The sequence below is a fragment of the Sorex araneus genome, chromosome 3, assembly GCF_027595985.1.
Source record: "Sorex araneus isolate mSorAra2 chromosome 3, mSorAra2.pri, whole genome shotgun sequence".
Lineage (NCBI taxonomy): Eukaryota > Metazoa > Chordata > Mammalia > Eulipotyphla > Soricidae > Sorex > Sorex araneus.
Genome location: NC_073304.1, coordinates 30453042 through 30480844, shown reverse-complemented (window position 1 = coordinate 30480844; position 27803 = coordinate 30453042). Strand labels below are relative to the sequence as shown.

At 44.7% G+C, this 27803-nt stretch overlaps 1 protein-coding gene across 5 annotated transcripts in view; it reads right to left on the bottom strand.

Moving 5' to 3' along the window:
• The window catches only part of SLC8A3 (solute carrier family 8 member A3), a 164301-nt gene that overhangs the window by 5837 nt on the left and 130661 nt on the right, over positions 1–27803 (bottom strand). For 3 of the 5 annotated variants that reach the window (XM_055132015.1, XM_055132014.1, XM_055132013.1), the window contains exons 3-7: positions 12561–12664; positions 7419–7436; positions 3231–3355; positions 2570–2669; positions 35–310 (exon numbers count right to left, since the gene is read on the bottom strand). In XM_055132015.1, the coding sequence (XP_054987990.1) occupies positions 35–310; positions 2570–2669; positions 3231–3355; positions 7419–7436; positions 12561–12664 (623 nt within the window). The remainder of the gene's footprint in view (positions 1–34; positions 311–2569; positions 2670–3230; positions 3356–7418; positions 7437–12560; positions 12665–27803) is intronic. The other 2 variants (XM_055132016.1, XM_055132017.1) reach the window with 2 other exon arrangements.

Below are 27803 nucleotides of genomic sequence, written 5' to 3'. Positions count from 1 at the left end.
AACCGCAAACCAAGCCCCCCACCCCCATTCTCACCTGGCACAGAGGTGCCAAATGCCACAAAGACAACAGCTGTGACGGAGTCCTTGAGGCCAATGGTGCATCCGAAGTGGGAGGCCAGGTCCCCGATGATGGCTGTGAGCATACCAATGATGAGGATGGACACGACAAAGCAGGCCCAGCCATGGCAGTACCCTGTGGGTGGTACACAGGCGAACAGAACCTTCCAGAAGACGGTCAGGAAGTGCATGACGTAGTCAAAGCAGGAGGGCAGCCTCTCCTCACCCGACTCATCCTCATCCTCATCTCCTGCTGGAGGTAAGAAAGAGGTCCAGGCAAGGGTAGCCAGGTCAGTTCCCCAGGCCCAAGCACATTGAGTCCAACCACAGCAGGAAGGTGATGCCAGCCCTTCCCTGGACAGCGAGGAGGCAGACCCAGCAAAACATTTAGGGAATAATTTCTGTTGTCCTGTTGGTCAATCTGAATGAAGGTCACCAGGTACACAGGGAGAGAGAGGGCAGAGGAATAAGAAAGATGCTAGATAAAGAGATTTGGAGACAGGGTTGGAGAGCCCAGTGGGTCAAGGGGGTGGAGGGGGTTGGAGGCCGGGGGCACTTGATTGCTGGGGTGACAAGAAGTGTGATCAGCTGAGCACCACTTTTCTCTGGACGTGGGACTCCTCTCTAATTTTCCTGATGCCACGGCTACAATAACCTTGTCCTCCTGGTGATTCTCTATCTCCAGAGGGGTGGTTGTCATTCTAGATCATGTGGGCATCCCTGAGATCCTGTGACATCCTCCAGATAGTGCACGGGACAGAGAGGGAAAGGACCCTGTTTGTCCTTGTCAGGAAACATGGGCAGATGTGTCCATTCAGCAGTCTGGGAGGATGGGATGCTCTGAGGCATGCAGGGGGCCATGTCAAGGACATCCGGTATCATGTTTTGACTCAACTGCAGGAAGCTGGTGTCTGGACAGGGCACTCAGCTCAGCTTTATCAAGGTATAGAATCTGTCCCTTGCTTCTTTCTGAATGACCGCTTGCTTCTGAATCTTAGAGCTAGCATTTGGAGGAGGGGGGTGGCGGTTTAGAGCCCATGACCTACATTCCATTTCTTGTCACTTTAAGGGCAAAGTCAGGTCACAGGAATTGGTAGTTTCTGAAGGAGCTGATGTGAAAAGTGGAGCAGCAGCCCTCTCTGTTGGACTCTCCTTTTGCTTGGACTTTGGGCCCCAGGGATCTGATCCTGTGGGTTGCTATGCCAACAAAGCCTCATGAAGAGACAAGGCCAGGAGCCCTCAGCAGTACAAGGAGGCTTCAGTGGTGCTGAGGAGTATCGGTAGTGGTGGCTGGAGTTCTGTCTCCCCTTTTCAACCCTCTGTCTGTAAGCCTAAGGGCCACGGGTTGTGTTTGGATCACCACAGAGGGAACCGGAACCAAAGGCCACATTCAGGAACATCCAGGGCAGTGGCTTGTCAGAGTCAAGGCAAACTTTACACTTGGAAAATTGGACCAGTTCCCCATTGCACAGCAAGGCACACCCAATGAAGGATAGGAAGGGAGAGTGGCTGTCAGCATTTATTGAGCTTGTGTTTGATACCAGAATCCCACTTTCCTCTACCAGTGTTGGATTATACCCTTCCCTGATTATTGCCTCCGGGCATTTGTTATTCCCCTGCTATATTTCCTTATATTGCATAGGAGAGAGATCATTCTGTGACAGGACAGGAAGTGTCTTAAGCAGGATGAAGAGGTACACTGGTCATTTTAGGGCCCAGGAGATAGTATGGTGATTAGGGTGTGTAATGGGCATGCACCTGACCCAGATTTCATCCCTGATACCATATGGTCCATCCAGCACTGCTGGACACAGCTGAGGAGGCCCCTGAGCACTTCCAGGTAATCCTGGCACTGCAGGGCTTGAACAGCACTGCACCCTCGGGCCTCTGTCTTGGGCTGCAAGTCTACTTGGCCAAGAATCTATGATCGGAACCCCCAGGATACTTGAACATGATTGGGAGGGCCCAAAAGAAAAATAAGAACATCAAGAATAGAACAGTCATTTCAGTTAAAAGGTAGGTGCCCCTGATAGCAGCAGGGTTAGGTCTGGAAATGGGTTTCCAGCACGTGGTCCAGGCTTAACCATGGCTGATGGAGCCTTGGTTCTTAAAGGAGAAACCTACAAGGCTGTGGCTCAGTTCCTTCTAGGCCATTCTTTTCCATCCATCTATTTTCCTTTTTACTGTTCTGGGAATGCCAATGCAGATGCCTTTGGGAAGGAGAAAGTTGAGTCATCGAGAGGATGACCAGTCCCCATTCACAAGGATGGAACTCTAGAGACCCAGGACTGGAAACTAGAGTCACACTCTCTAGCTACCCTATCAGCCTCCTCCAAAGTGACCCCACCAGATGGGGAAATGGCAAAGACAAGTGGTAGGGAGCTTGGACACATGCCCAGACATTGGTGAGCTGTTAATGTGACTAAGCTCTTCCTTCTTGTGTGTTGCCTGCTTTTTCTAGAAAGACTCCCGCCCCCCGCCTCCCGCCTCCCACCCCCAGAGAGCCTCTTACCTGCACTGACAGTGATAGCCTCCATGAACTGGTCCCTCCAGGAATGGGTCCCCACAACCAAGGCCAGGTTTGTCTTCTTGATGAGTTTGTCCACTGTATTCTGTCAAGAAAATAAAAACTTGGAACTATGAGGTTAGAGTGCTCTAAAGACTGAGGGGTTTGGTGCCTTATGGACATAAAAGATGCCAGTTAACAAAACTGCATATGGAATGCCCTTGGGTGACACCTTCTGGGAGAATATGCCTATTTTCTTTGGTTGCACTGCTGGCTTTGGCAATACAGGGCAATGCAATATAAAATAATAAAAATGGATGGCAATAAATTCTTTGCTCTGGAGTAGTGAATTTCAGTATCTTTGTTTTAAAGTATAATTAAATAATAATAGTGATGGTACATCAAAAGGATGTATAATTCATTTATCCCATATTTTATGCAATGATTCCTCACAGAATTTACGATATACAGCACTATCTGCTCCATTCTATAAATGGGAAAACAGACGAGAATGAGAAAGTGCTTAGTTTCAACTTATGTTTGGTTCAGTGGTCAGAGATTTGTTTATTTTCAACAGTCAGTGATAAAATCAGAACAAAACTCTAGTTTCTCTAACTCCCCCCACCCCCGACTTGTTCACTCAGTTAGACCTCATGGTTGGCCTGACCTTGAACTCATAGGACTCTTCAATGATGACCTCCAGTTTTGGGTGTTCACCCAACACTGGCTTTCCCATTTCTGCTATCCTCTTGGCTTCCTCTTCCTCCACAGTCAGCTTTCTGTCTGTCACCTCTGCAATAAAACAGAATCAGACAATTACATATTCTCAGCTCCTTGGAAGTCTAAAGGTCATAGTATCAGACATGGGAGTAGACACAAGGCAATGAGCTCTTGGGCATGGGGGGTTTTGTGTATTTGTTTTTTTTTCTCTGAAGTGCTGAGAACTTTAGAACTGTCAAACCATGAGAAGGTTCCTTGAGAACTCGGATAAGCATTCCTTTCTGCATTTTATACCTGGATGGGCAGACTGCCCCAAAGACCTAGGAGCACCAAGTTCATTCCCCAAGTCATTTAAGGAGATTTTAAAAATCTGGGGGCAAAAGTCAAAGCTCTTGAATTATTTTGAATGATTGGGCCTGACTACTCAACTACATGCAAAAATTATTTGTAGTGAAAAGGACATTTTATCCAAAGAAATGCTTATTTACAATAACTCATGCTTCTAATACTGTTGGCACTGTTTATAAAGGAGAAAAGGAGGATGTTTTAGGAATATCTACTTTTTCTAAGTGAATGTTTATTTTTACTGTGAAAACCTTGAAAGACTTCACCCCCGAAGTTAAGACTTTCCAATGAAAGATTCTCAGGTTTTCTATAAGAAAAGGCAAATTTCTTCAGGAACACAAAAGCACATTCAAAATGAAAACAAAAAGAATGCTTATGTTTTCTGAGGATTTCCCTGTGTTTCTTGACATCTTGACTCATTTACCAATGGTCCCATTTCATGTTGAATGGTTAGAGTTTTTTCCACTTCAGCTGGTGAATCCATTTCAAGACCACTTCACCATGAAGACATATTTTCTGGATTAGAGTTAAACAGAGATGGAATCTTTTTTTATTTCCCTTTGATTAGAAAATTGCTCTTGGCAGCCTGATTCTTTCAGAGCTGGCTTAAACATCTTTCCATCCAAGTCCACATTCTTATGTGCAATTAGTTCTTTTATTTGCCTTAAGTGCTTCCATTGCACACAGTGAATCTCCTAGGGGAATCCTCTAGTGCTTGGATAATCTCAAGGACACAATGGGTGAGAAGCCAAAAAGGTCTTTTCTCTCTATGTTGGGAATTGATGAAGTGAAGGAGAGGTGAGACTTGAGCTCTTGAGGTTGAAAGAAAAGGAACTCACTGAAGACTATATACTAAACATGTAAAAGTCAAGCAGGGAGTCTACTTTATGCAAGGATTTCCTTGGTTGTCCTGAGTAAGGATGGTAGGAGGATGAGGAGGCTTCCTGAGCTGCTTGCTTAACTTGCTTCTGGACTCACATGGGAGGGAAATCCCATGTCTGGGAGCTGTCCGTGGTTCTGTCGTTCCTTCAGTGCTGGTGATCACTTTAGGAAACAGATCAAAGATCTATGTCCTTCTGTGTATTTCAAAATCAGTAAACACCCTCTGGTATTCTGACTTTAATTAATACATGAATCGTGGACCCCTTACTAGTTAATTCTGAAGGTAAATCTGGGTACCTCCAAGGTCCTGCCTGTGAACTCAGCCATTCTAGAAGTCAGACTACAAATCACTCTGAAAAATATTTGGAAAAATGCAGAGTTTCCTTAAAATTGTGTGTGCTCTTCCTTTTCTTGCATATTCTGGCACCATATCACAAAGCCTTTTCTAACAGAGACAGAATTATTTCACTCCTCTCTGTCTGCAATTTCCCTGTCATACTTTGCATGTATCACAAGAACTTCATACCAATATAATGAGCTCTCCAGTGACATATAAATGTACCTGCCTAACCCCTTGTCCAACTATCAATATACCACTATATCTATCTGTCAGAATATTGATCTACCTACTGAGCTGCCGACCTGTGTGGTGACAGTCAGGTTTTTCCATATAGCTCTCTGCAAAATCTTTTTCAATAATAATCATTCTCTATCTTTGGAACTTAGTCCCTCAGAAGTTCCCTTTCTTCCTCTTTCTCTCTATCCACATATATATGTATATGTAATATTGAGAATTACTATATGTACATATGTACACAGACATAACTCATTTAAATCAACTATAATTTAGTATCATGGTTTGTGAATAATTCCTGACTTTTTTTCTCCTTAAAATCATCCCTTTACATTCAAATCAAGCTAATTTCTTGAGGAAGTTTTACATCTCAAATCCAGAAGAACATAGTAATTCTGATTCTTTGTGAGTCTTCAGATATTCAAGTAAAGAGAATAAATAACAGGTGAGCTTGATATTCAGACAGACTAAACACACCCTTCATATCTAGGAACAAGATGAGCGAGGAGAGCGAGGGAGATAGAATATGAACAGGATGGGAGATTGAACAAACACTGGATAAACAAAGAGCTTGCCAGGCCAGGCAGAATAGATTGCCATGTATACTCTACAGGCAGCCTCAGGAAAACATAGAGCAAGTACAGCCCAGGATCTCCCTTCCAGATTCCTGGGCTTCATGATACAGTTCAGAAGGAATACTCTTACTCTCTCTCTTTCACCATCAGGTTGAAAGAGAGAGTACTGTTTATCATATTCACCTGTCCATCCAGGGAAATTCAAAGATTCAAGATTTCCAGTGAATTTAAGTTCTAACTAAAAATTCCTACTTGAAATGCTTACATATGGAAAGATCTTGGAAATCACTCCATCTTTTCCTAGTTATTTTTGACTGACATTTGTGCAAATGTTTGAAGTATAGAGAAACTTGGATAACAATCTTTTTTTTTCTTTTTGGGTCACACCCAGCAATGCTCATGGGTTACTCCTGGCTCCGCACTCAGGAATTTCTCCTGGCAGTTCTTGGGGGACTACATGGGATGTCAGGGATCAAATCCAGGGTGATTGTGTGCGAGGCAAATGCCTACCTGCTATACTATTGCCTCGGTCCCTTAAGTAACAATAACAATCTTTATCAAATGCCTTTTGCAGCTGGTGAGAAATAGAGGCAAGAGCTATAACAATGAATACTGTCTTCCTCAGGCTAGTGAAGGAACACCCAATTCTCTGACTTCAATGCCCTGGGAGAATAGTGGAATATATAGTATGGAAATAGTTTTATCCTGTTGGTAGAAGAAGAAAGCAATAGGCCAAGGAAGGAAGATGCACTAATTTTTTTCAGAAAGGGAAAATGAGGAATTTATCAACATTTTTCATTTGAGGTTCCAAGGAGACAAATATTCTTACTATGGACACTGCACACCTTTCTTAAACCCAGGGGTAACCTATAGGTGACTTTGAACACCCATAAATTCTCTAAGATGTCTGCCTCTTAAAGACCTCATTCTCATATGTTAAAAATACCAATGAAATGCAAACTTTTCTATAAATATTTTGAAATATCTTGTATAGCTCACTATGAGTGTACAAAGAGTTACAGTATTTTCTAATATACTGTAGATACTTTCATAATTGCTGGCTCACAAAGCTGGATATATTTTATGACCAGATTGTATGTATATACACATACTCTCAAGGTAGGATCAAGATTCTGCATGAGAATCTCCAAATAAATTCCTTAACTTTCTATTCCTAGTCATAATATCTAATCATAATACCCCCATAAGACCCCAAATTCCTCTTTTTATTATGGCACATCTGACTTTGGGAGTCAACTACAAGTTAACCAAAGTTCCAGCAATCTTGGCTGGGATGAAATAGAAAATCTTCAGGATAAATAAAATTCCATATCGTCAAAGATTTTCTTTTTATGTTCTCACGGTGGCTGATTATTTTCTCGGTATCCACTGAGCTCAAAGTGTTTTCTTTCAAATCCCATCACGATTCTATTAGGATATTGAGCTCTGATTCACGTCCTCCCTTGCCCCTGAGAGGGCATATGAATTAAAACTCAGGGGAAGGCTTTCCTCTCCTTTTCTTTCTCTTCCTGGTCCCAGAGAGAACAGGTATGCCTTTACCCAAGTTCACAGAAACGGTGCACAAGGCATTGTCGACTTCTTCAAGATAACTGTGAGCGGGCAAATCAATCTCCCAGTCCTTGGGAGAACTTGTAAGGTGAATGTCAGCCCGTGGTTCCTCTTAGACAAATCAAAGCACAGTGGTCTTAAGCTTAATCATGGCACTGGCGAGTGGAAAAGGGGGCGAGACACCTCTTACCTGGAGACAACAGGAGCGCTGTTGGCAAATGGATACCAGACAAAGGCAAGAAAGAAAAGGAAAGAACATTAAGGGTTCCATCTTGAAAGTGTCCCCAGGCTTTGTGATTGCTTGGCAGCGCAAGGAAAGCAGCGAGCTCGCTAAGTGAGAGGTCCACAGCCACATGCAGAAGGCAGCGTTTGGAGCATGCGCAGCAGCCGCTGCCCGAGCAGCACCAGCAAGAGGGATAAGCCACGGGAGAGAGGGTTGAGCCCCGGGGTCCTGCCGTCATCAGGGTTTTCCCTCACAGCTTCCCTGCAACTCTCTGGGCAAGAGAGGAAGGAGCGTGGGTGGAGCAGAAACGGAGCTAGCCATTTGCCATCCTCCAGGGGATCAGGCTATTCCATTCGTTCTGTAAAGAAGACGCAAGAATCCAGCGACCACGGAAATGACTCAAGGTTGCTGCGCAGTCCGAGCAGCTGGGTGGAGAGTGATAAAGACCCTGGTGCTTGAAAGCACCTGGAGCTCAGAAGGCACCTGGTAACGGTGTCCAAAAGTGGGGTAGTGTCTCCTTCGGGCTCCTATCCCTGACCTCATTACTAGACTAGACTGTACTCGGGTTTCCAGTGCCCCCCACCTTTCCAAGCCACAAATATGTTCCCAGCTATGATGCTGATCTGAATTTTGAGTTCCCCTAAAAAGAATAATCTAGTAAAAAAAAAAAGTTAAATTCTGTGGAACGTTCCCCTTACATTTAAAAGTCCTTTGAATAGATAAAACCCAGAGAATGGGGCCATGAACTTTGGCCAGTTTCTCTCCTCCATACTCAGTGAAGTCACTGCAGTTAGCAGGTGTTCAATAAAGGGCAGCTGTCTGCTGACTCTTTTGGCAATTTCATTTTTCCCCCCAGAGATTCTATAGCATTGCTTCTTGGGGGGATGGTCTCTGTGTTCCAGAAAGGATAGGATAAATCCAGACATTCTGGACCTGAGAGACTCGCTCTGACTGGAAGTTATACATGGAAGGGAGATGAAAAAGGCAAGGCCCTCAAATGGGCTGGGAAGTTGAATTAAAGGTGTGTTTAGCACAGGTGCTTCCCAACTCTTGAATTTGTATTTATGCTCAGCTCTCTGAGTTTGAGGTCCAAAAATAATTTTTAAAAGAAAGATTTCTTGTGACCACATTCTCATCTGTCTATTGTTTGGTATAGTCTTCTCATTCTCCAACTCTTGTGAGAACTTTCTGCCACATACTCCTGGCCTGAAGATGCAGAGGAAAGAATCAGGGTAGGGGATCTCTGTAAACTGTTTCTCTAATAATCTCTAGGCATGCGATCTAGGCCTGTGATACAACCACTCATAGTCATAGCCACTGAAGACATATGAATCCAGTACTTTTATGTTTTCTATCATCAGTTCACTTTTTCTGATACCGTCCATTGGCATTCCAAGGTACAATGAACTGAGTTTTCTTACCACATTGTGACAGATGACAAAGAGAGGACACACACACAGATCACCCAGATAAGTAAGTAGGTGGGTGATAATAAGAGAACTGCACATTCTGCTTTTTCTACAAATCTGCATGGCAAGCCCCCTTCTTAGCCTCCAAATTGCAGTTGAGATGAGAGATTCAAACACATTAGTGTACTCCGATAGGCCAACTTTGAGTTGACGGCAACTCTTCCAAAAATGCATCTGCTACCTTAGTTTGTGCACAGCAATCCCTCCCACCCCGAGGTGACCCTTCTGGCAGGGAGAGGGCTTGAAGTCAACAGGGGCTTTATCGTTCTTTAGTCACTGTCTATAGGAGTCTGAGACTGTGCACTTAGCACTTAGAGATGTGTCAGTGCCACGTAGATAGACCAAGTTTGAGGGACATGGTACCTTGAGGCTTTTACTCTCATGATACTTAAGGTTATTTCTCTACTGACTCTTGTTGCTGAGATGCCAGAGCTGTAGTTCCTGCTGTGCTGACCCCCAGGATCCTGTGAGAGTCATTCATCCCTGCTTAAACCCCCTCCAGATACAAGCAGAAAGCAACATAGCTCTGTGTGTATGTGGAACTATCACAGCAGCTTACCATGGATGTGGTAAGAGGAGGCACAAATGGGCTCCTGGGTGAGAGAGGGCTTTCCTTTTCCACCTGGAGCTTTGTTTTCAGGTTGAGGTCCTGACTTTGTTTCCAGGTCAAGGCCCTAACTATAGGCTTTGACTGTACGATTACGATTCCGTGTTGCTCTTCCAGGTTGTCATTTCGAACTTCAGCACCAACTCTACTCCTGGACAGCCATGTTTCCTGGTCATTCTCTCCACTTCCTCCCCCCACCCCCTCCCGCAGCAAGCCCAGAGTCTGAAGTCTGTTTGCCAAGAAGAAAAATCTCCTATTTCAAGCTCATTATTCTTTCTTTCTTTCTTTGTAATGCAATTGTCATTTTGGCCATGCAGAGCCTATACTGTTCTGAATGCCCCAAACTCTCACAGGCAGCAGCGATAATGAAAAGCAATTTCCACTGTACAGCATCTCACTCTGAGAGCAGCAGGGAACGCTGGAGAACTGAATGGGTTTTCACTTGATTCAGAGTCTAGGCAATCAAGTTTTATGACCTTTCACCTTATGCTCTGATGTTAAAAGTTGGGAAGAAATGAGGGGATGAAGATTAAGCCGATAGACAAGATAACAGGAAACCAGAATATGAACAAATTCCCTATTGGTGCCTCTCAGCATGGCATGCTAGTCACTGAGAAGATTCTCAAGCAGATCACATCGGTAACTTGATGAAATACTTGTCTTCTCATCCAGGATGTGCTCTGTAGATATCTTGGACAAAGAATTCAGTGCATAACATGAGTCTAAAGAAAGGGGTGCAGCCAAAGGTTTTATGCTTGGTCTTCTTGAGGAACACAGGGGTTATGTTAATTTCTCTCCTATGTTCATCTTCTGATGGAGAATGTTTAGGGAGGCAGAAAAGTGTCTGCTTTATGGTTATACCAAAATCATTCTTCTTGTCTTAAGCACTTCTTTCTTTCTAGCCACACCAGATGATACTTTGGGCTGCCTCGTGTGCACCTCAGTGGACAGGACTACGGAAATTGATGAAGTTAGTTTAGGATAACCTTCACTGTCTGTGATGGAACCAATCAGAAGGATGTGGGATAAATGCCAAAGGGAGATGGAGGTGAGGAAGGGGAGGCATGAAGACATTTATGAGAATATCCTCAGTGGTGGGACCTGGAAGATTGGCAGGAACAGCTCTTGGGAAGTGTTCTTGGGAAGCAGAGATATTCTGTTTTTCCCTGCACCTTTCCTCCATAAGGCTCATGGAAGACAGTGAGTCGTGGGCTTCTTCTTCCCCACAGGTTATCCAGGCCAGTGCAGGCATAGAATCACCCAGAGTCCCAGGGAGATAATGAGAACTGATCAATCATACAGGTCAGGACATACCATTTGATGAGCCTTTGGGAGGGCAGCTAGTTATCCCTGAGTGGAAGGCTTCAGTGCTGCCACTTGACTCATGAATATGTAGTAGTTGCAAAAGAAATCACCCGCGTTGAGGACAATAGATGGGTCTCTCTGTTTTCATCTTCCATGAAGCTCCAACCATCTATATCTTCTGACGGGGTGTGGAGGCTCCTCTTCTGCTTTCTCCTACAAGCATCCTTATTATCCCCCACACAAGTCCTTCTAAGAATTTCAACGTCTTTACACCATCTTCTTCAAGGACAGAGATATTTTCCTTACATTAGATTTGGATGCAACACAATCAATCCCATAGGAACTGAACTCAAGCACTTACACTTTTTTTTGAAAAGTGGGCACACCCAGCAATACTCAGTGGTTATTCTTGGCTCTGCACTCAGGAATTACTCCTGGAACTGCTTGGGAAAACATATAGGAAGCCAGGCATTGAACCCAGGTTGGCCACATACAAAGCTAGATAGAACTCTACCCATTGTACTATCTCTCTAGGCTCCCTCGAGCACTTAGTCTAGGAGACGTGTTCCAAGGACCAGAGGAAATAAGGCCATTTGTCTGGTGTGGACAAAAGTTATTTTGAGATCTGGGTGAGAGGGTTGCTTGCAGATGCTAAGCGAAAGGCACAAAACATCCAATTCTTTTTTTGGGGGAAACAATATCAGCTACACCATTTGGAGTCCCTTCTCCCGTTAGAAAGCTCTTAAATGAATACTCAGTACCCAATGTCAATCCTTTTCCAGTGGCCTTTGGCATTCTACATGTGCAATTACTTCCTTTTATAGATTCTCAATTTTCTGCTTTAGAGGTTGCACAATCTTAAAGTGACTTGAATAAGGTTCCCTAACTTGAGCTAGGAATAGGAGCTAGGATGGGTCGGGGTAGGATGCCAAGGGGAAGATTCCATATTGTGTGACTTCCTCAGAAACCAGCTCTTACTCAGATTGCTCTCAGAAGCTGTGCCTCTGGCAAACAGTAAACCTTCCTGTGCTCCAGTCTACCCAACTGTGTAATAGTCAGGTAAAACACTTACCTTCATGAAGGGCAAAGGAACCTATGGGGCACTCTGCAAGTGAATAACCTGCCAAGCACTTAAGGAAGGTAATGCAGCATAAAACTGTCAAAGCGGCATTATAACCCAGGCCCTTCTCCACCCCACGCTCTCCCAGGTCAGAGAGTGAGGAGGGAAGAGGGAGAAGGCAGGGAAGGGGCATGAACATGCACGCATCACATTCCTTTCTTTTTCTTCTCCTCCCCACCCACCAAGGAGTTTCCACATTTACAGATTAAATTTGTGTGGGGGTTGGTGGCTGGGGAGACGAAGGTGGGTATGAGGGGAGAGTGCAGGGGACAGTGGTAACCAGATCGTTGGAGTGCAAGATGGAAGGAATTCATTAAGGTCACAAAATTGCGAACTGCCCTGAAGTTGGGAAAGGAAGACTTAGAAATAAGCTAAGACTAAGAAGGCAGAGATGATACCGAAACAGGGTGAGAGCGAGAATACAGGAGGGAAAAGAATTGAAAGGGAAAAAAAAAGTCCATTGGTCAAAAGGAAGAAGGAGGAAAGGGAAGAAAAGGGTGGAGAAAATAGTTGCTTTTCGTTATTGCTTTTAGTTATTTTTTCTTTCCTTTTGTAGTTCTTGTTTTATTTTGTGTTTTTTTGTTTGTTTTTTTAAAAGAATCTCACACCTGATATTCCACGTTCCATCCATTTCGGTTCACCAAGGGCAATGAAGAAATTCTCGTGCCTTTCGTATTCCTCCTCATCTACTATTTTAACCCTTATGGTTTTCCTGTAGGGACAACAAGAGAGAGAGTGTGTCGACGGGGTCGGTAGATTGGTTGGTCACTTGGAGCACAGCCTTTAAAATCACTTCCCATCACTCTCACACATGCAGCCCAGTCCCACCACGGTGGCTTTTGGCAGGACTAAGGCAGATTGCTTGTTCTTATAGGAAAAAAGGCTCTTTTCTTGTCTCCGTGGTCAGAGTCGTCCTTATGGGTGAAAGGGGGAGAGAGCCAGGAGGCACGGAGAAGTGGGCAAAGTAGGAATCTGGGATGACAGCGGGGTGGGGAGTGGGAAGGGAAGGGGATGATGGAGGGGAGGAGTGGTTTTAGAGCCTGCTGATGGTTAGTAGGAGGTGAGTTGGGCAGCTCATTCCATTGGCTGTCACATGGTAATTGATATCTCACTGGCTCTTGGGAATGGCCAATGGCTCTTCTACCCCAGAAAACATGCAAATAGAACTCAGATAAGGGTTTATCTACCTTCTTTGTGTCTGTACCCACTTCTTTAGAGTACCTCATAAAGAAACTATTTTCAATGGGGCAGAGGGCCTCAAGGTGGTGCTCAGGACCTGAGTCTACTAGCCGTGCTTGAGAGGTTATGTGGAATAGGGAATCCAACTTTGCATACCACTTGAACTATATCCCCGGCCCATAAAGAAAGTTTTTAAAGGAAAGTTTTTATGAGGAAGGGAAATGAAAGAGATAAAGAAAGGCAGGCAGGCAGGCAGGCATAATTCTATTGCTTTGCTCATTTTTATTTCAGAGGGCATTGTTGGTGGGAGTTAAAATAAATATACATTAATCACAACATGACCTAAAATTCTTTTAACATTTACAGCTGATACTCTCTTGGGCAAGTGTGAGGTGAAATAATGTAAACCATCAACTTGCACATCTCCATTGAACTTCTGCTCTCAAGGACAATGGATCCCAGGCTGATCATCTTCAGTACTGACTAGCAAGATAATGGAGGCTCCGATTCGGGTTTGGGTGTCTCAACAAAGCATGGCTTCTTAAAAAGATGCATGACAGATCACTGATGATCTCATGTCAGATCTTTCAGGAAGGCACCCCTCCAGAATCACTTCGCATCAAAGCTGGCATATGGCTGGCTCAACCCCACAGTCAGTTTGGACATTGCTCTGTGGGCCTGGACTTTCCTGCACAGCTTCTCATCCTTCACGGACCAGGGTATCAGCATGTTCTACAGAGTAATAGTGTAATAGTCAGGTAAAACACTATTTTATGGCTGTTTTGCTTCTTTTTTTTTTTTGGCCTGGGAGCTAAATGGCCTCAAAGAGCAAACAGGTGCTGATAAATGGTCACCTAAAATGTCTCCTCAGAACTCTGATACACCAAAGGCACATTCGGTTCTGCTCTTGGTAAAGTGGCAGGTTGATTTGAGGTGACTGTTGGATGTAGAACTTCCTGTGCACTTATGAGAGGTGTGTGTGTGTGTGTGTGTGTGTGTGTATGTATTTATAAATAAATTTTGTTCATCTTTTGGGTTACTTCATGCCTTATTCAATGGACAAAAGATAAAGGCCAATGATTTTCAGGGAGCATTTTCTGGATCTTTCTCTCTTGGCTCTAGATATGGAACCTGTGGGCTGCCTGTCTGTTTTATGCATGACCCAGTATGTTGCAGAAGGATGGAAATGGGGTTCTCTGTGACGGGGTATGATCAGGAGGGGATGACTGGGACAAGGAAGGAAAAGCACCCAGTGAAGGGCAGTCCCCAGTCCCCAGTATATTCTAACCCAAATAATTTTCTAGAGGTTTCTGCCTAGAGGAGGCCTGAGGCATGTGGAGTCATTTTGTGGAAGGCAAATACCCTGTGACTTCTGTGAGATGCTTCCTTGCAGGTCAGAACCCACCATCCCACTGTTCCTGTTCTCAGTCTCTCTACATAGATGATCCTTTGGAAAATAAAGTATAGCTCATTGGTTTGGGGCCCATACCTGGAACTCAAACAGAAACATTCAGCTCAGGCAGGATCCTAGGGGGGGAAAAACACCTTAAGAGCAAGGATATATCAGTTAAGAAGGCTCCTAGGGCCTGCTCTGGGGATTGGCCTGAGGCACACATTGACCTATGTCCCAAAGCATTGATTCTCTGCATCCTTGGACTGTCATCTCAGGACAATATCCTGAGACTACATGCTTCCTAGAGATTAGTGTTAAGAGCCTGGGCCACCTTCTCACATCTGCCCTCCTGCTTGGGGCTATGCTGCCTGGTCTTCACCTTTCCTGGAAACCAAATCGTCTAGCAGAAGCCAAGGGATTCCTCTATTTTGTTCTCTGGACTTATTTTCTCTTTTCCTCACTTCCCCCTCACTTCCCCTTCCCCCTGATTCTACAAGACCCATCTGCCCACCCACTCATGCCATTGGCTCTTGAGCATCCCCCTGCAGGAACCATGTGACAGGCTGGCAGGTTAGTTAGGAGAGAGCTGGGGGCAGAGAGTGGCAGGGGAGGGCTGAAGAGAGAGCAAGAAAGGAAAGGCGTGAAAGTGAACCAGGGAGGCAGGAAAAAAAAGGTAGGAGAATGAGACGAATGGGCTGAAGAAAGGAAGAAAGATTGAGGAGAGAAGAATGTTAATGTTAGTGAGGAGGGCCGGGTACTACACCTTTCTGAAAACTCAGATCCACCATGCGGGGGCCCATCAGCTCAATGAAGTAATTCTTGTTTTTCTCATACGCCTCATCATCAATTACCTTGATGTGAATAGTTTTGCTGTGGATGGAAAAATAAGTGTCATAAGCAAGGAGGAGAGTTGAGCCTAGCCAGCCAGGAGAAGAAACAGGAAGAGGAGAAGGAGGAGGCGGAGGAAAGACAAGACAAGTCAAAGTTTGCCCCCACAGTCCTGAGCCTGAGCCTGAGAACAGCATTCCCCGCTCCTTGCCAGCCTCATTTTTTTTTATTGGGCTCCATGTAATGGTCACTCTCAGAGTGGAAGGGGCTCAGGCTTATAGCTCAAGATCTGGGTTCTAATTCTGAATAGGCCATGACAAGAAGTTTCAGTGACTCACAAATATGTTGAATAATGCTCACATTTCCCAGGTCAGTTGCAAAACTAATGTAATCTCTCTCTCTCTCTCTCTCTCTTTCTCTCTCTCTCTCTCTCTCTCTCTCTCTCACACACACACACACACACACACACACACACACACACCACACACTGACTTGGGCATTCATTGTTTGCTTCCTTATTTCTCTTGCCTTCAGAATAAGGAGAATCTTGTTCTGCTTTGTTTTTGAGCCACACCTGACAATGTTCAAGGACTACTCCTGGCTCTGTACTCAGGAATCACTCCTGGTGGTGCTCAGGGAACCACGTGGGATGCCAAGGATTGAGCGTGGGTTGGTTGTGTGCAAGGGTAAGTGCCCTACTGGCTGTACTGTCTTGTCCATCCCCAAGGAAGAATTTTTTGACCTTTGAGAGATTGGTTTTACAGAGCCAGGGGTTGAACCCAGAGCCTCACACTCGCAAGTCATGTGTCCTGTGCCTGAGTCAGATCCCCAGGGAGGAGACAATGAGCTAGTCTGTGGGAGTGGGAGTGAGGCCTGGATGGAGTACAAGGTCTCCATTTCTCTATGGTCCTGCACAACTCAGAGAAACTGGGAGGGCTGGCAGGCTTCAGCCTCACATTCTGGGAAATTGTTGTCAGCCTCAGAGCCCCTCCCCCTCCAGAGGAGTGTCTGCAGTCGCAGGGGGCCAAAGTCTAGAGCCTGTTAAGTCTTGGGTGCTCTGCTAAATCATGACTAGTTTACAGTTTCTTGCAATGATCTGACACAAGCATATATAAGCGTATACTTATAAAGGTTAAAGTGTTATTTTGCTTATGCAAACATTTAAAAATATGTGAACCAGGTTAGAAACCTTATTTTGCATTGTTACTTCTTATAAAGATAAGACCTGGAACTTCCAAAAACAGAAGTGAGCCTGGGCCTCTCTCCGCCTTGGCTTCCTGAGGAAAATACATTTCGGGACCCGACAACCATCAAGATGTTTGAACCTCTCCCCGTTGGTGTGAGGCACTGCAGGATGGGAATGGGCACGACGCTGAACAGTGGAGCAAAGGGAGCCCTCAGAAGGAAAGGGAGCCGCCTCCCCTGCCGTGGGTACCACAGACGCTGCTGCCTCAACAGCTGCCTTCTGTGAAGAAACACACGCTCCTCCCTGGAGAGTTCATTCATAACATGGGACTGTCTTTACAGTCTGACGTGGGGAAGCCTCTCTGTCTTCCTAAGCTTCCACAGTGGTTGCAGTTTTGATTATCTGCAGGGCTTCTGTACTCCACTCTGCCCAGTCTATCTGTAGAACTGGACAAGGGACCATTGCCCTGGAAGCGAATGTAAAACAGTTACTACTAACACAGCCTGGCCCCCACCTCCTCAGTGCTTCAGAAGCTAATCTCCAGTATCTTGTTACTTTTCACAGACTCCCCTACTCCCGCCCCCGCCCCCACCCCCTGTCAGAAAAATCTGTCTAGACAGCATAGAAAGTGTGAGGGCTCCAGGTTGGTCTGCTTTCTTCCTAAGCAGTGGCACTGTGGGCAGGACACAAACACCAGAGTTCAAATCCTGCCTACCTCTCTCTAGGGAACCTCTGTTAATCTGCTAAAATGCTTCGAGTCTCATTGTGAAATGGAATAATAATAATAATAATACTGACTTTCTCATGTTCTTAAATGAGACTGAGCATGTGGAGTGACTGGTAGGGCTATACTCCTTAGCAAGAGTTTAAGAGAACCAATTATTACTAAAAGTAATAGGAACTCAATTTGATGTATATAAAGGGGAGAGTAATATGTAGAGAGGGATTTTATCATCTCCAGTCATTATTGTATTTCACAATTAGTACATAATTTTCCCTTCCTATTTTTAAAGTAAAACTGGTACAATTTTTTTTTTTTTGCTTTTTGGGTCACACCCAGCGATGCTCAGGGGTTACTCCTGGCTTTGCACTCAGGAATTACTCCTGGCAGTGCTTGGGGGACCATATGGGATGCCGGGGATCGAACCCAGGTCGGCCACGTGCAAGGCAAACGCCCGACCCGCTGTGCTATCGCTCCGGCCCCTGGTACAATTCTTTTAAAAAAAGCTTCACATAATGGTCACATAACAGCTTTTTGAACCCCACCTCAGCTCCCCCCCAATCACAAAATCTGCAACACTTATATGGTGAAATGTAGTAAGTGAGAAAGTAAGGGAAAATAAATAAAACTGGGAGCTCTATGAGGTGATATAGGTTATAAGAGAAGTCAGGTTAAGAAAGGATTAGTTAAAACAAGATGAAATATCCCAAATGGGTCTTAGAAGGGCTTGAAATGTAAGGGGGTGGCCCAGACAGATGCTCTCATTTTCTCCTACATCTGGTCTGATGTTTCTGTCAGTGACGAGCCCTGGGCAAGGTAGAGCACATGTCACAAAACATAGCAAGGCTTGTGTTTGTTTTGATTTTAGGTGAGCAGACAAACAGAATAATAGATGCCTTGGACAACTTGGCTGGAGACAGGGATGAGAACAGATGTGAAGCCATGGTAAGAGGCATTTTGGTTAGTTGGCTGCAACCACTAATGCAGTGAGTAGAGCATATGGGGTACACGATTCCCTCCTTGAGATTATTCTGCAGAAAGTGGCCTATCTGCTTGCGTGTCCTATGTCACCTTGCCTGTAGGCTAGAGAACTCCCTTTCCACTCTTGAAAACGGAGAGATAATCTCAGTTCTGCTCAGATCTCAAAGGAGTCAGTGAGAGCATTGATACTTAGTAGGGTCGCTTGTCAGATCCTGAGCTCCCTTTACAAACTGGCTCTTCCTCATTTCAGGCAAGTATACTATCATCCATCAAGCTGCTCAAGCCTCAGACCTAAAATTACCACCCCACTCCCACTCCATTCCTTCCTTTACCTTATCTTACTACTCTCATGACTGCCCCCAATATATTTAGTTTCCACAATCTGTTCTCACGCTCTCCAGACCTCTATCAAATCCCACCACTTCTTGCTTAGAATTTGCAATCACCTTATAATATATTTTCCTGATTCCCCCCCATTTTGTCCTCTTCCTTCAACCCTTTCCCCATAAAATGTTTATCCAGGGTTATCTAATAAAAATACAAAATAGGTTCTATCATGCGCTCTGTATTAAGAACAAATGCAAAAGCCTGAAGGATCTCATATTCCAGTTACACTGAGCCCTGACCTCATTATCAATGTTCTGCCTTCATTCCTAAATACCAGAAAGTCCACTCTCTGTACTTGTCCTCCAAGTTATCTTTCCCACTGAGAACAGCATCCTTAACTTTCTATGCTGTTTCTTGCCTGGCTCTGTGATCGCCCTGATACTTTGGGCCACCAGAGAAACGCTGCCTCCTTGGGGAATCCTTCCATACCACGTGCTCCCTTGGGTACCCGTCCCCACCATCTCCATCTCTCCACCATAAGTCATTTCCCCCAATATTCCACCACCCTGCATCTGCTCCTTCCCATCCTTACACACTAGTCATTGCTTGAGATTGGTTGATGGTCTGTCCACATTGGAAAATAGCTACAGGAGGCAAGACAGTTCTTGTACCTCATGTGGAGGGGACCCTTGTCATGACTTTCTGAGTGAGAGACTGAGAGTGAATTTCTAGCATTGGCAGGCTCATGAAACAGATCTCCTTCTTCCATTTTTCACAGTAAAAATATGACTGATTTGGGGGAAACTATATTTTGAGGGCTACTTTGATGGGAAACCTAAGGAGAGAGCAGAAGCTCAATGTCATTGGATGATACCATCTGTTTATTAACCTGCTCTGATTGTCCAGTCTATGGAGAGCTCTCCAAAGGTAAGCCAGGGTCTAACTTATGGGTTTCAGTGAGGTTTTTTTTTCCAGTCCTATATCTCTTCTGTTTCCAGCTCCTCCTTTGGGTCAGTGGCAGCTACTTAATGATCACTTCTCTCTTCAGTAGACTGAAGAGTCAGCTTCTCTCTGAGCAGCTGTTCCCAGAGTCAGTAATGCTTTATTTATTTATTTATTTTTGTGGATGGTCATATCCTGTGATGTTTGGAAACTACTCCTGGTTCTGTGCTCAAGGGTTGCTGCCTGCAGTGCTTGGGAGATCATGTGGTACTGGGGGTCAAACCCATGCTCCCCACATGCAAACCATGCATTCAGCTGTTAAGCTGTTTCTCTGGTGCATCAGTGCTTTCAAAGACTTCTGCATTTGTTCCTTTTCAGTCATCTATAGAGTGAGGCTGCCAGGCATACAGCATACCCAGTTATGTGTTAGCTGTGTCACTTGGAAAAAAAATGCTCCTGGAAACTCTCCAACAGCAACCCAGAAGGAATTAGGAAACACATCCCTGGCCTTCTCTGCCCAATTCCAATCAAACCTAGGGTCCTCGGGGTACTGCAAAGGGATGGAGGTTCTCTATCCCATGAGTTCCTTCCCATGAGTTCCTTTAAGGTAAAAGTCAAGATAGTTCTTTTTGTCAAGATAGCTTTTATTTGTCACATGTGTCAATATCAAGTTGGAGGAGGATCCTGTGAGTTTCATTGCATACAGGACTGGAGCACAGCAGGTAGGGCATTTGCCTTGCACGCGGCTGACCTGGGTTTAATTCCTCTGTCCCTCTTGGAGAGCCCGGCAAGCTACCGAGAGTATCCTGCCCACACGGCAGAGCCTGGCAAGCTACCTGTGGCATATTCTATATGCCAAAAACAGTAACAACCAGTCTCAACAATGGAGACGTTCCTTGTGCCCACTCGAATAAGTTGATGAACAGCGGGACGACAGTGCTACAGTGCTACAGGAAAGGAGAGATCTAAGATGATAGATTCGTTTACGTACTAGCTAGCATCATAAGAACTTGCCCTTGCTAGCCAGGCAATGCAAGTATTATTGCTCCCACTTTAAAGATGATAATTAACCTCTGAGAGAGGTTGAGTAACTTGCCTGGAGCCACACAGCTAATAAAGCTGGCTAGTATGATTCTTTATGCTATTTTTGTACGAGCAGGTGCGCAAACCTGGTGCCATTCCCCAGCAATGGGTGGCAGCAGTGAGGAAGCAGGGAATTCTCTCATTTAAATTCAGGCAGCACAAACAGGGAATGGTGGATCAGTCTCTGCTTTGCACTGTGAGTAGGTGGCTTCCTCACCCTTTTGGCCTTCTCTTGCTAGAAATAATCTCTAAATAATCACTGGCTGGGTGACCTCTCCCTTCCCAATTCCTCCTAAATGACTCTCCATCAGATCAAGAAGGGCTCTTTTTCATCATTTCTAAATTTATCCTGCTGCTCCAGGCCAGCTAATGCTCACCGAGGCCCCATGACCTGGGCCGCAGGACCGAGCTGCTGGCAGGGCTGCCGGCTTTGCTATGGGAGTTTTCAGAGGCCTCACATCTCTGCTGGGTTTTCCTTTTAGTCTTCCCAGATGGATGCATGCAATCCTCCTCTCTGGCTCTGGCTCTTTCTGGCTCTGTCTGGGACATAAAAGCCCTTTTTACCTCCTAGCCCCACCCTGATTGCCCATACCTACACTCTGCCATCCCCACCCTGGCCCGCCACCACCAAAGTCCAAAGGACAAGCTCCTTGTCCCACGAGAAGCCTTAGGATGCTCTAACTGATGCTCTTACTGATATGTGTTATCAGGATACAGAAGATAGCCCTTTCAACCTTGAATGTGCACGTGAGTCTCCCGGGGATGGCATGCAAGGCTCTGCATTTCTTACAAGCTGGCAGGTGGTGCAATGCTGCTGGCCCAGAGTCTGACCCTTCCTCTGAAGTCTCTCTCTTGCTATTAAAAACTGAGGTAAGAGGGGACTGGAGAGATAATAAGTGGATTTGCCTCACATCCTACCAACCCTGATTTGAATATTCAGCACCCCTCTTGAGCACCAGTGGTCACTACTGTGCACAGAGCCAGGAAAAGCCCTTGAGTACGCCTGGGTATGGCCCAAACCACTCCCTGCTTCCCATCTACCAGGATGAGGGATGGTGAAGAATCTGCAAACCACGTTGCAAATTCACTGTTTAATATCTATATGACTTACTTTGTGTCAGACACTACATAGAAATATGTAGTTCTATCACTGTATCCCTGTCATCCCGTTGCTCATCAATGTACTTGAGCAGGCACCAGTAACGTCTCTATTCCTCCCAGCCCTGAGATTTTAGCAGCTCTCCTTACTCTCTTTCCCAACAATTGGAGGCTCTCTCAGGGTCGGGGGAATGAGACCTATGGTTACTGTTTTTGGCATATCGAATACAACACAGAGATGGTGTATTCTGTGGCTCTGCCCGTGCGGGTGGGATACTCTCGGTAGCTTGCTGGGCTCTCTGAGAGGTATGTATATATAAACCTCTCTATATGTAGTTCTATGTAGGCACTTTATAACAATTCAATGCTCACAACAAACTGGTGAGGTAGGAACATGTCATGTAAGCTGCTCTTTGTCTGCTTTATTTCATTTAAGTTTCAGCACAACCGGTGAGGGAGATATTAATTTTTTACCCCATTTTGAAGATGAGGAACAAGAGGCCCAGAGAAGTTAAGAGGCTTACCAGAGCTTCGCCATAAGAATCCAAACTACCCAATGCTTAATTCCATTTCTGAGAATTCCTGAGCAGAAATGTCAGTCTCTTCATCCTTAAATTACTAAACTACAGAAATGTGAAATTAATACAGAACCCTTCATCCAAGGAATTGAAGCACTTTGTTATATATGTCCATCCATCCTTCAACCCTTCCTTCCATCCATTCATTGATCCATCTAGCCATTCATTCATTATCAATCTATCTTAGCCAGCCAGCCATCATCCATCCATCCACCCACCAACCTATCCATCATCCTGTCCATCCATCCACCCTTCTCTCTGCTTTATTTTCATTCAATAAATATTTATTAAGCATCAAATGCATGCCTAGCATGACTGTCAAGCAAGAAAGACAATTTCTACCTTCAAAAAAATCTCTGTATAGTGAGGAGGCAGATCATTAATCAACCAACATAGTAAAATGTGGTAGATATGACGAGAGCTTTGGATGAGGAACCTTGTAATCTAGAATAAGGAGAACAGGGAAATTCTATTGGATGAAGGAATATTTATGTATTTAGTTTTGTTGGGAACTGAATAAGGTAATATTTTTTAAGTCTTCTCCAGCATCTGACAATAACCAATATTTATGTGACTATGAATTTGGGGGGGTTTGTTTTGTTGCAAGTGGCTTGGCAAAGTGGGGAGGGAGAGGGAGGTAGACTTGAGGAAACAGTGCTCCCACCTCTCTGCTCCACCCGCCTCTGTCACCTGGGGAAATGTCTGGCTTGGGTCAGGACTGGAAAAGTCTGCTGTGAGCAACTGCACTACACGGACATTCCGCTAGCCCCACGAGGCTGCAGTCAAGCTGCACCTGAAGTCTGCTTGTTCTGCACTGCGTGGGAGGTGATCCCTGCCACCCCATTTCTCAGGGAGCCATGGAACTCAGGCTGCAGCAAGGATTTGATCTTTGCAGGAAAGGAAAGTCAGTCTTAACCTTGGCACAGACTTCTCTTGCAGAAAAGAATTTCAGGAGGAGGCAAAATAGTGAAGCAAGATGGTTTTGTTTTTGTTGTTGTTGTTTGCTTGTTTGGGGGCCACAGCCAGTCATGCTCAGATATTACTCCTGGCTCTGCCACTCTGGAAACACTCCCAGCCGGCTCAAGGATCTTTATATGGTGTCAGGGATTGAACTCAGCTCGGTTGCTTACAAGGCAAGCCCCTTACTGCTGCACTAATGCTCTGGCCCAGCAAGACAGTTTTTATTAACAAAATTTACTCAGAAAGATATGAGGGGGGAGAAAAAGAGGAAGCACATGTTCTCCAGAGTGAAAAATAAAGATACATAGAGACAAGCAAGTGAGATATGTGTGTGTTCAAGGGAGAACACGGGCTTGAAGAGCAAGCCCAGTGAAGCCATTTTTTAGAGACTTGAATAATCAGTCAAATTTGTTTGACCAAGAGGATAAAGCTAGACACAGGAGGCAGGGTGTGCATAAGACCTGTCAGAAAAAATAATGGTTGCTTCTGGGGTATGAAATTAGTTCAGTTTAGGCTAGAATATCAAGAGTGAAGGGTTGGGCTAGAGAGATAGCTCAATAGGCTGGGTGCAGGTTTTATATGTGGAAGATCCAGTTTCAATCCCTGGCATTACATAGTTTCCCTGCCAGGAGTGATCCCCAAGCACATATCTGGGACTAGCCCCATAGCATGACCAGATATACCCCTACACACACACCAAGAAAAAAGGGTGAGGCAGGAGGGGGATGGAAATTGATGAGTCAGCAGAAGAGACCAAGCTAGGGCATAAAGATTACTATAAGCTATGCTAAGAAGTTCAGAATAGACTGCTCTCTTCTCTACATAACTAAGACCTGCCTGCCAATTAAAATAAATCCTAGGTACCAACTAGATGTGAAGGATGTCACTGTTATTCAGCCCATGCAGAGTTCTCTAGTTTCTGGCAGTAGTATTAAATAAATCATGTAATGACTGATGTACATTCTGGCTACCTCTCATGAAATTATCTTCCTTCTTGTTTTTTATTTTTTTTGCTTTTTGGGTCACACCTGGCAATGCTCAGGGGTTACTCTTGGCTCTGCACTCAGGAATTACCCCTAGCGGTGCTCAGGGGACCATATGGGATGCTGGGAATTGAACCTGGGTCAGCAGCATGCAAGACAAATTAGAATAGAATTAGAATAGGTCTAATTCCATTTACTTCTTTGGTTTCTTTTTGTGTTTAGCTCTGCTTTGGATTCAGAGCTTTGAAAAGCTCATTGGAAAGATGGTCTCTGATTCATTTATTGATCCATCCATCCACTTGTTATGTATCAGGAACATATTCTGAATGTTATTTTTATTCACAAAGCTTATAATCTAGTGATATGAACATATGTAGGAAGCATTCGAATTTCCACAAAGTAGGGCATCATTTTAAGCTCGAGGATATTTACTGTTTCTGTGGAGGATATCAAGTCATTTTCCTTGTGCAGCTCAAATTTAAATGTAACACAAACCTCAGGGAGGCTCCTAAGCTTGACTGTTTTTCATTTCCACCACACTAAGACAAAAGTATGTGTATATGTGGGGGAGCTGACACACATGGGAAAACGAATCTATTCATCAACAGTCTAACTACACTTTCACTTTCATGATGAAAGTGCTCTTATCTTTAAGCTATTATAAAAATTTCTTCCCTCTCTGTTGTCCTATGGCTGGGAGTGTTTAATATTTTTGATTTTCTGAGTATGTACATAAGTGGGAATATGGTGGAGTAGGATAAGGGGTATGAACACTTCACTACATAGGAGAAGGCGAATTTTGCCTTCTTGAAAACAGTGTCTGTAGGGGCCTTACCTACTTATTCTGAAAGAGGTAGTAATCCTAATCTTCATGCAGTGGGCCTGAATAGAGATTTTATTTCATTTCATAGAGATATTTCATTTCCAGCCCTACTTAAATCCCAAGCTTTCCCTACCTTTCCTCAATGGAGTGGGGCAGGGAAATGATTTACAGGGAGGGTTATTCAGATTTAATTCTTTCCCTCTCTAAGTCAAGAGGGAAACGTAAAAAAGTAGAACCCCCAAACAAACAAGAAACAGAATCATTGGGGAATAAATGGTTGCTATGCCTTGAAGTTGATAAATACTCTCCTTGGTGAGGCATTGAGAATAATCTATAAGATCAACAATGTGCCTGCTCCCAGCACTGAAGAGGAAAAAGTGGCCGGTTATCTGATTCATGGCTTTGGAGAGGGTGCGTCTCTCTGTCGTACTTTCTCTCTCTGCTGGGAATCTTATTTTCTAAGAATGATTTTGATCCAAGCATAAGGAGAGAAGCTTGCATTGTGTAAACATAAAAACTTGAGGTTCAACAAAAACCTTCTATTACGGAAGGAGAGGAGCAGACTCTAAGGCCCAGGATCAAACAAAAACAGTCAAAGCTCCTGCCTCCCACCCTAATTTCCTGCCCACTGGAGCTCTTACAAAGCCCACATTACTGGCAGATAATTTTTAGAGCAAATCCAGGAAAAATTGCTGTCCTTGAGCTTGGTGAGGAAAAAAATCCTTCAATTGGAGATAACTATAGGGAAGATTAGTTGATGCTACAGACATTTTATTTTTTTCTTTTCTCTGTCTTTGTTTTTGCTTCATTTTGTTTCGGGGTCATACCCAGGTTTGCTCAAAGCTTCCTCCTGGCTCTTTACTCAGAGATCATTCCTTGCAGATTCAAGAGACCATATGGGGTTCTGAGGATCGACCCTGGGTCCACTGGATACAAGAAAAAATGACCTCCCTGCTGTACTATCTGTCTGACCACCCCCCCCATGCCAAGTTCTTGCTTTGTAGAGACAAAATGAGGTTCAGTCTATTAAAATATTAGAGCCAGGGCCCTGGTTCTGGTCCCCACTCAGCAGCAGGGGTGTTGAGCGTTGTCTTGTCAGCTCACTTGCTTGCCCTGCAGTGTGAGAATATTGTGAGAAAACCTGCTGCTGATTTCACAGAACTTGACAATATTGGCAGGAACCTAGAAGGCAAACTTCTTAGGGAGCCAAGACTAAGAACAGAAGCTGAGAGCTTCACAAGGATGGAGTCTGGCAATAGTTTTTGCTATGTGTTTAAAGGTCTAAAATTCTGCTTCTGATTAATAGAAGAGGCTCATAAAGAATAGTGTAATAAAGCTGTGGCCAGGGCCAGAAAAGACTAGAGGCAAGGGGAATGCAGCTACAAAATTAAAGGGTATTCCCAAAGTAAACAAGATTTTATTTGTTTTCTGGGTCATACTCAACTGTGCTCAGAGCTTACTTCTAACTTTGTGCTCAGAGATCACTCCTGGAGGTGCTCAAGAGGTCATATGTGGTGCCAGGGATTGAACCAGGGTCAGCTTCCTAATAGGCAAGGGCCTTAACACCTGTACTATCTCTCTGGCCCCCAAAAAATATTTTAAAAATCAGAATCAATGTAAAATAAACCAGATGAACAAAAGAACTTCATTTCCAATGGACAGGATTCTATCCTGCCCTTGTGTGATCTTATCTTTTTCCTCATCCACATTAGTAGCCATGTGATGCCTTGAGGGTTTTGGGGTTTTATAATTATTGTTGGAGGGGATTACTCCTAGCAGTACTTGAGGGCCACCAAAGTCACACCAAGTGGTACAGGAGGAAGGTATTTTTTTGTGTGTGTGTGTGTTGGGGGCAGTGGGGGGGATGCAGTGCCATGGAATCAAACCCAGAGCCTTGTATGTACGAAGTGTGTGTGCTACCACATAAGCCACATGCCAGCCCTGTTTGAGATTTAGTGGAAAGGATGTTAAACCATGAGGAAAAAGACATAGGTGAGTCCTGATGCTATTACTTCCTTGCTGCCTACCCCCAAGTCATTTTTCCTCTCAGTGCTCATATCAGGGAGAATATGAGACCTATTTTTCTCTCAGCATTTGATGGGCAATGATAGAAGGTAAACACAACCCTTGTTTTTGGAAGCCATTTTGTGTGTGTGTGTGTGTGTGTGTGTGTGCGCGCGCGCGCGCGCATGATATAAACCAAGGCTTCTGCTTTAACCCCCTCTCATCCTTTCCCAGCCCCCTGCCCCCAGAACACATAGCTGCCTCTAGGAGAATTGCGCTCCCAAGTGTCCATCCAGGCAGGATCTCCAGCAAGCTCTCTATTTTTAGAGACCAGGGAGGGAGTGGGAGAGGGTGGACTGTCCTGAAGACACTGCTTTTGAACTGCTCTAGACAGATGGCAGCCTGTGCTCCTAGTTTCTACCTCCTCTCCTCCCTGCCACACCACCCTCCTCAAACCAAAGTCTCTCCCTGGCATGCTCAAATGCCACCTAAGCCATTGCCTATGCCCTGTGACCACACATTCGCCTCCCCCCAGTGTTTTCAGAAAACATTTTAATCATAACATGACACTCCCTGGCTCAAAGCTTAAGTAATTTTTGTTGCATTTAGGATAAGATTAAACTTGCCCCTGAAATCCTGAAACTGTAGCATATTCATAACCAGTGAGTGGGTTTGATAAATCGCAACTCTGGCCTCATCCTCAAAGTTTCTGATTCCAGAGGTCAGGCTGTGGGCTGGGAATTTGCATTTCCAACCAGTTCCCAG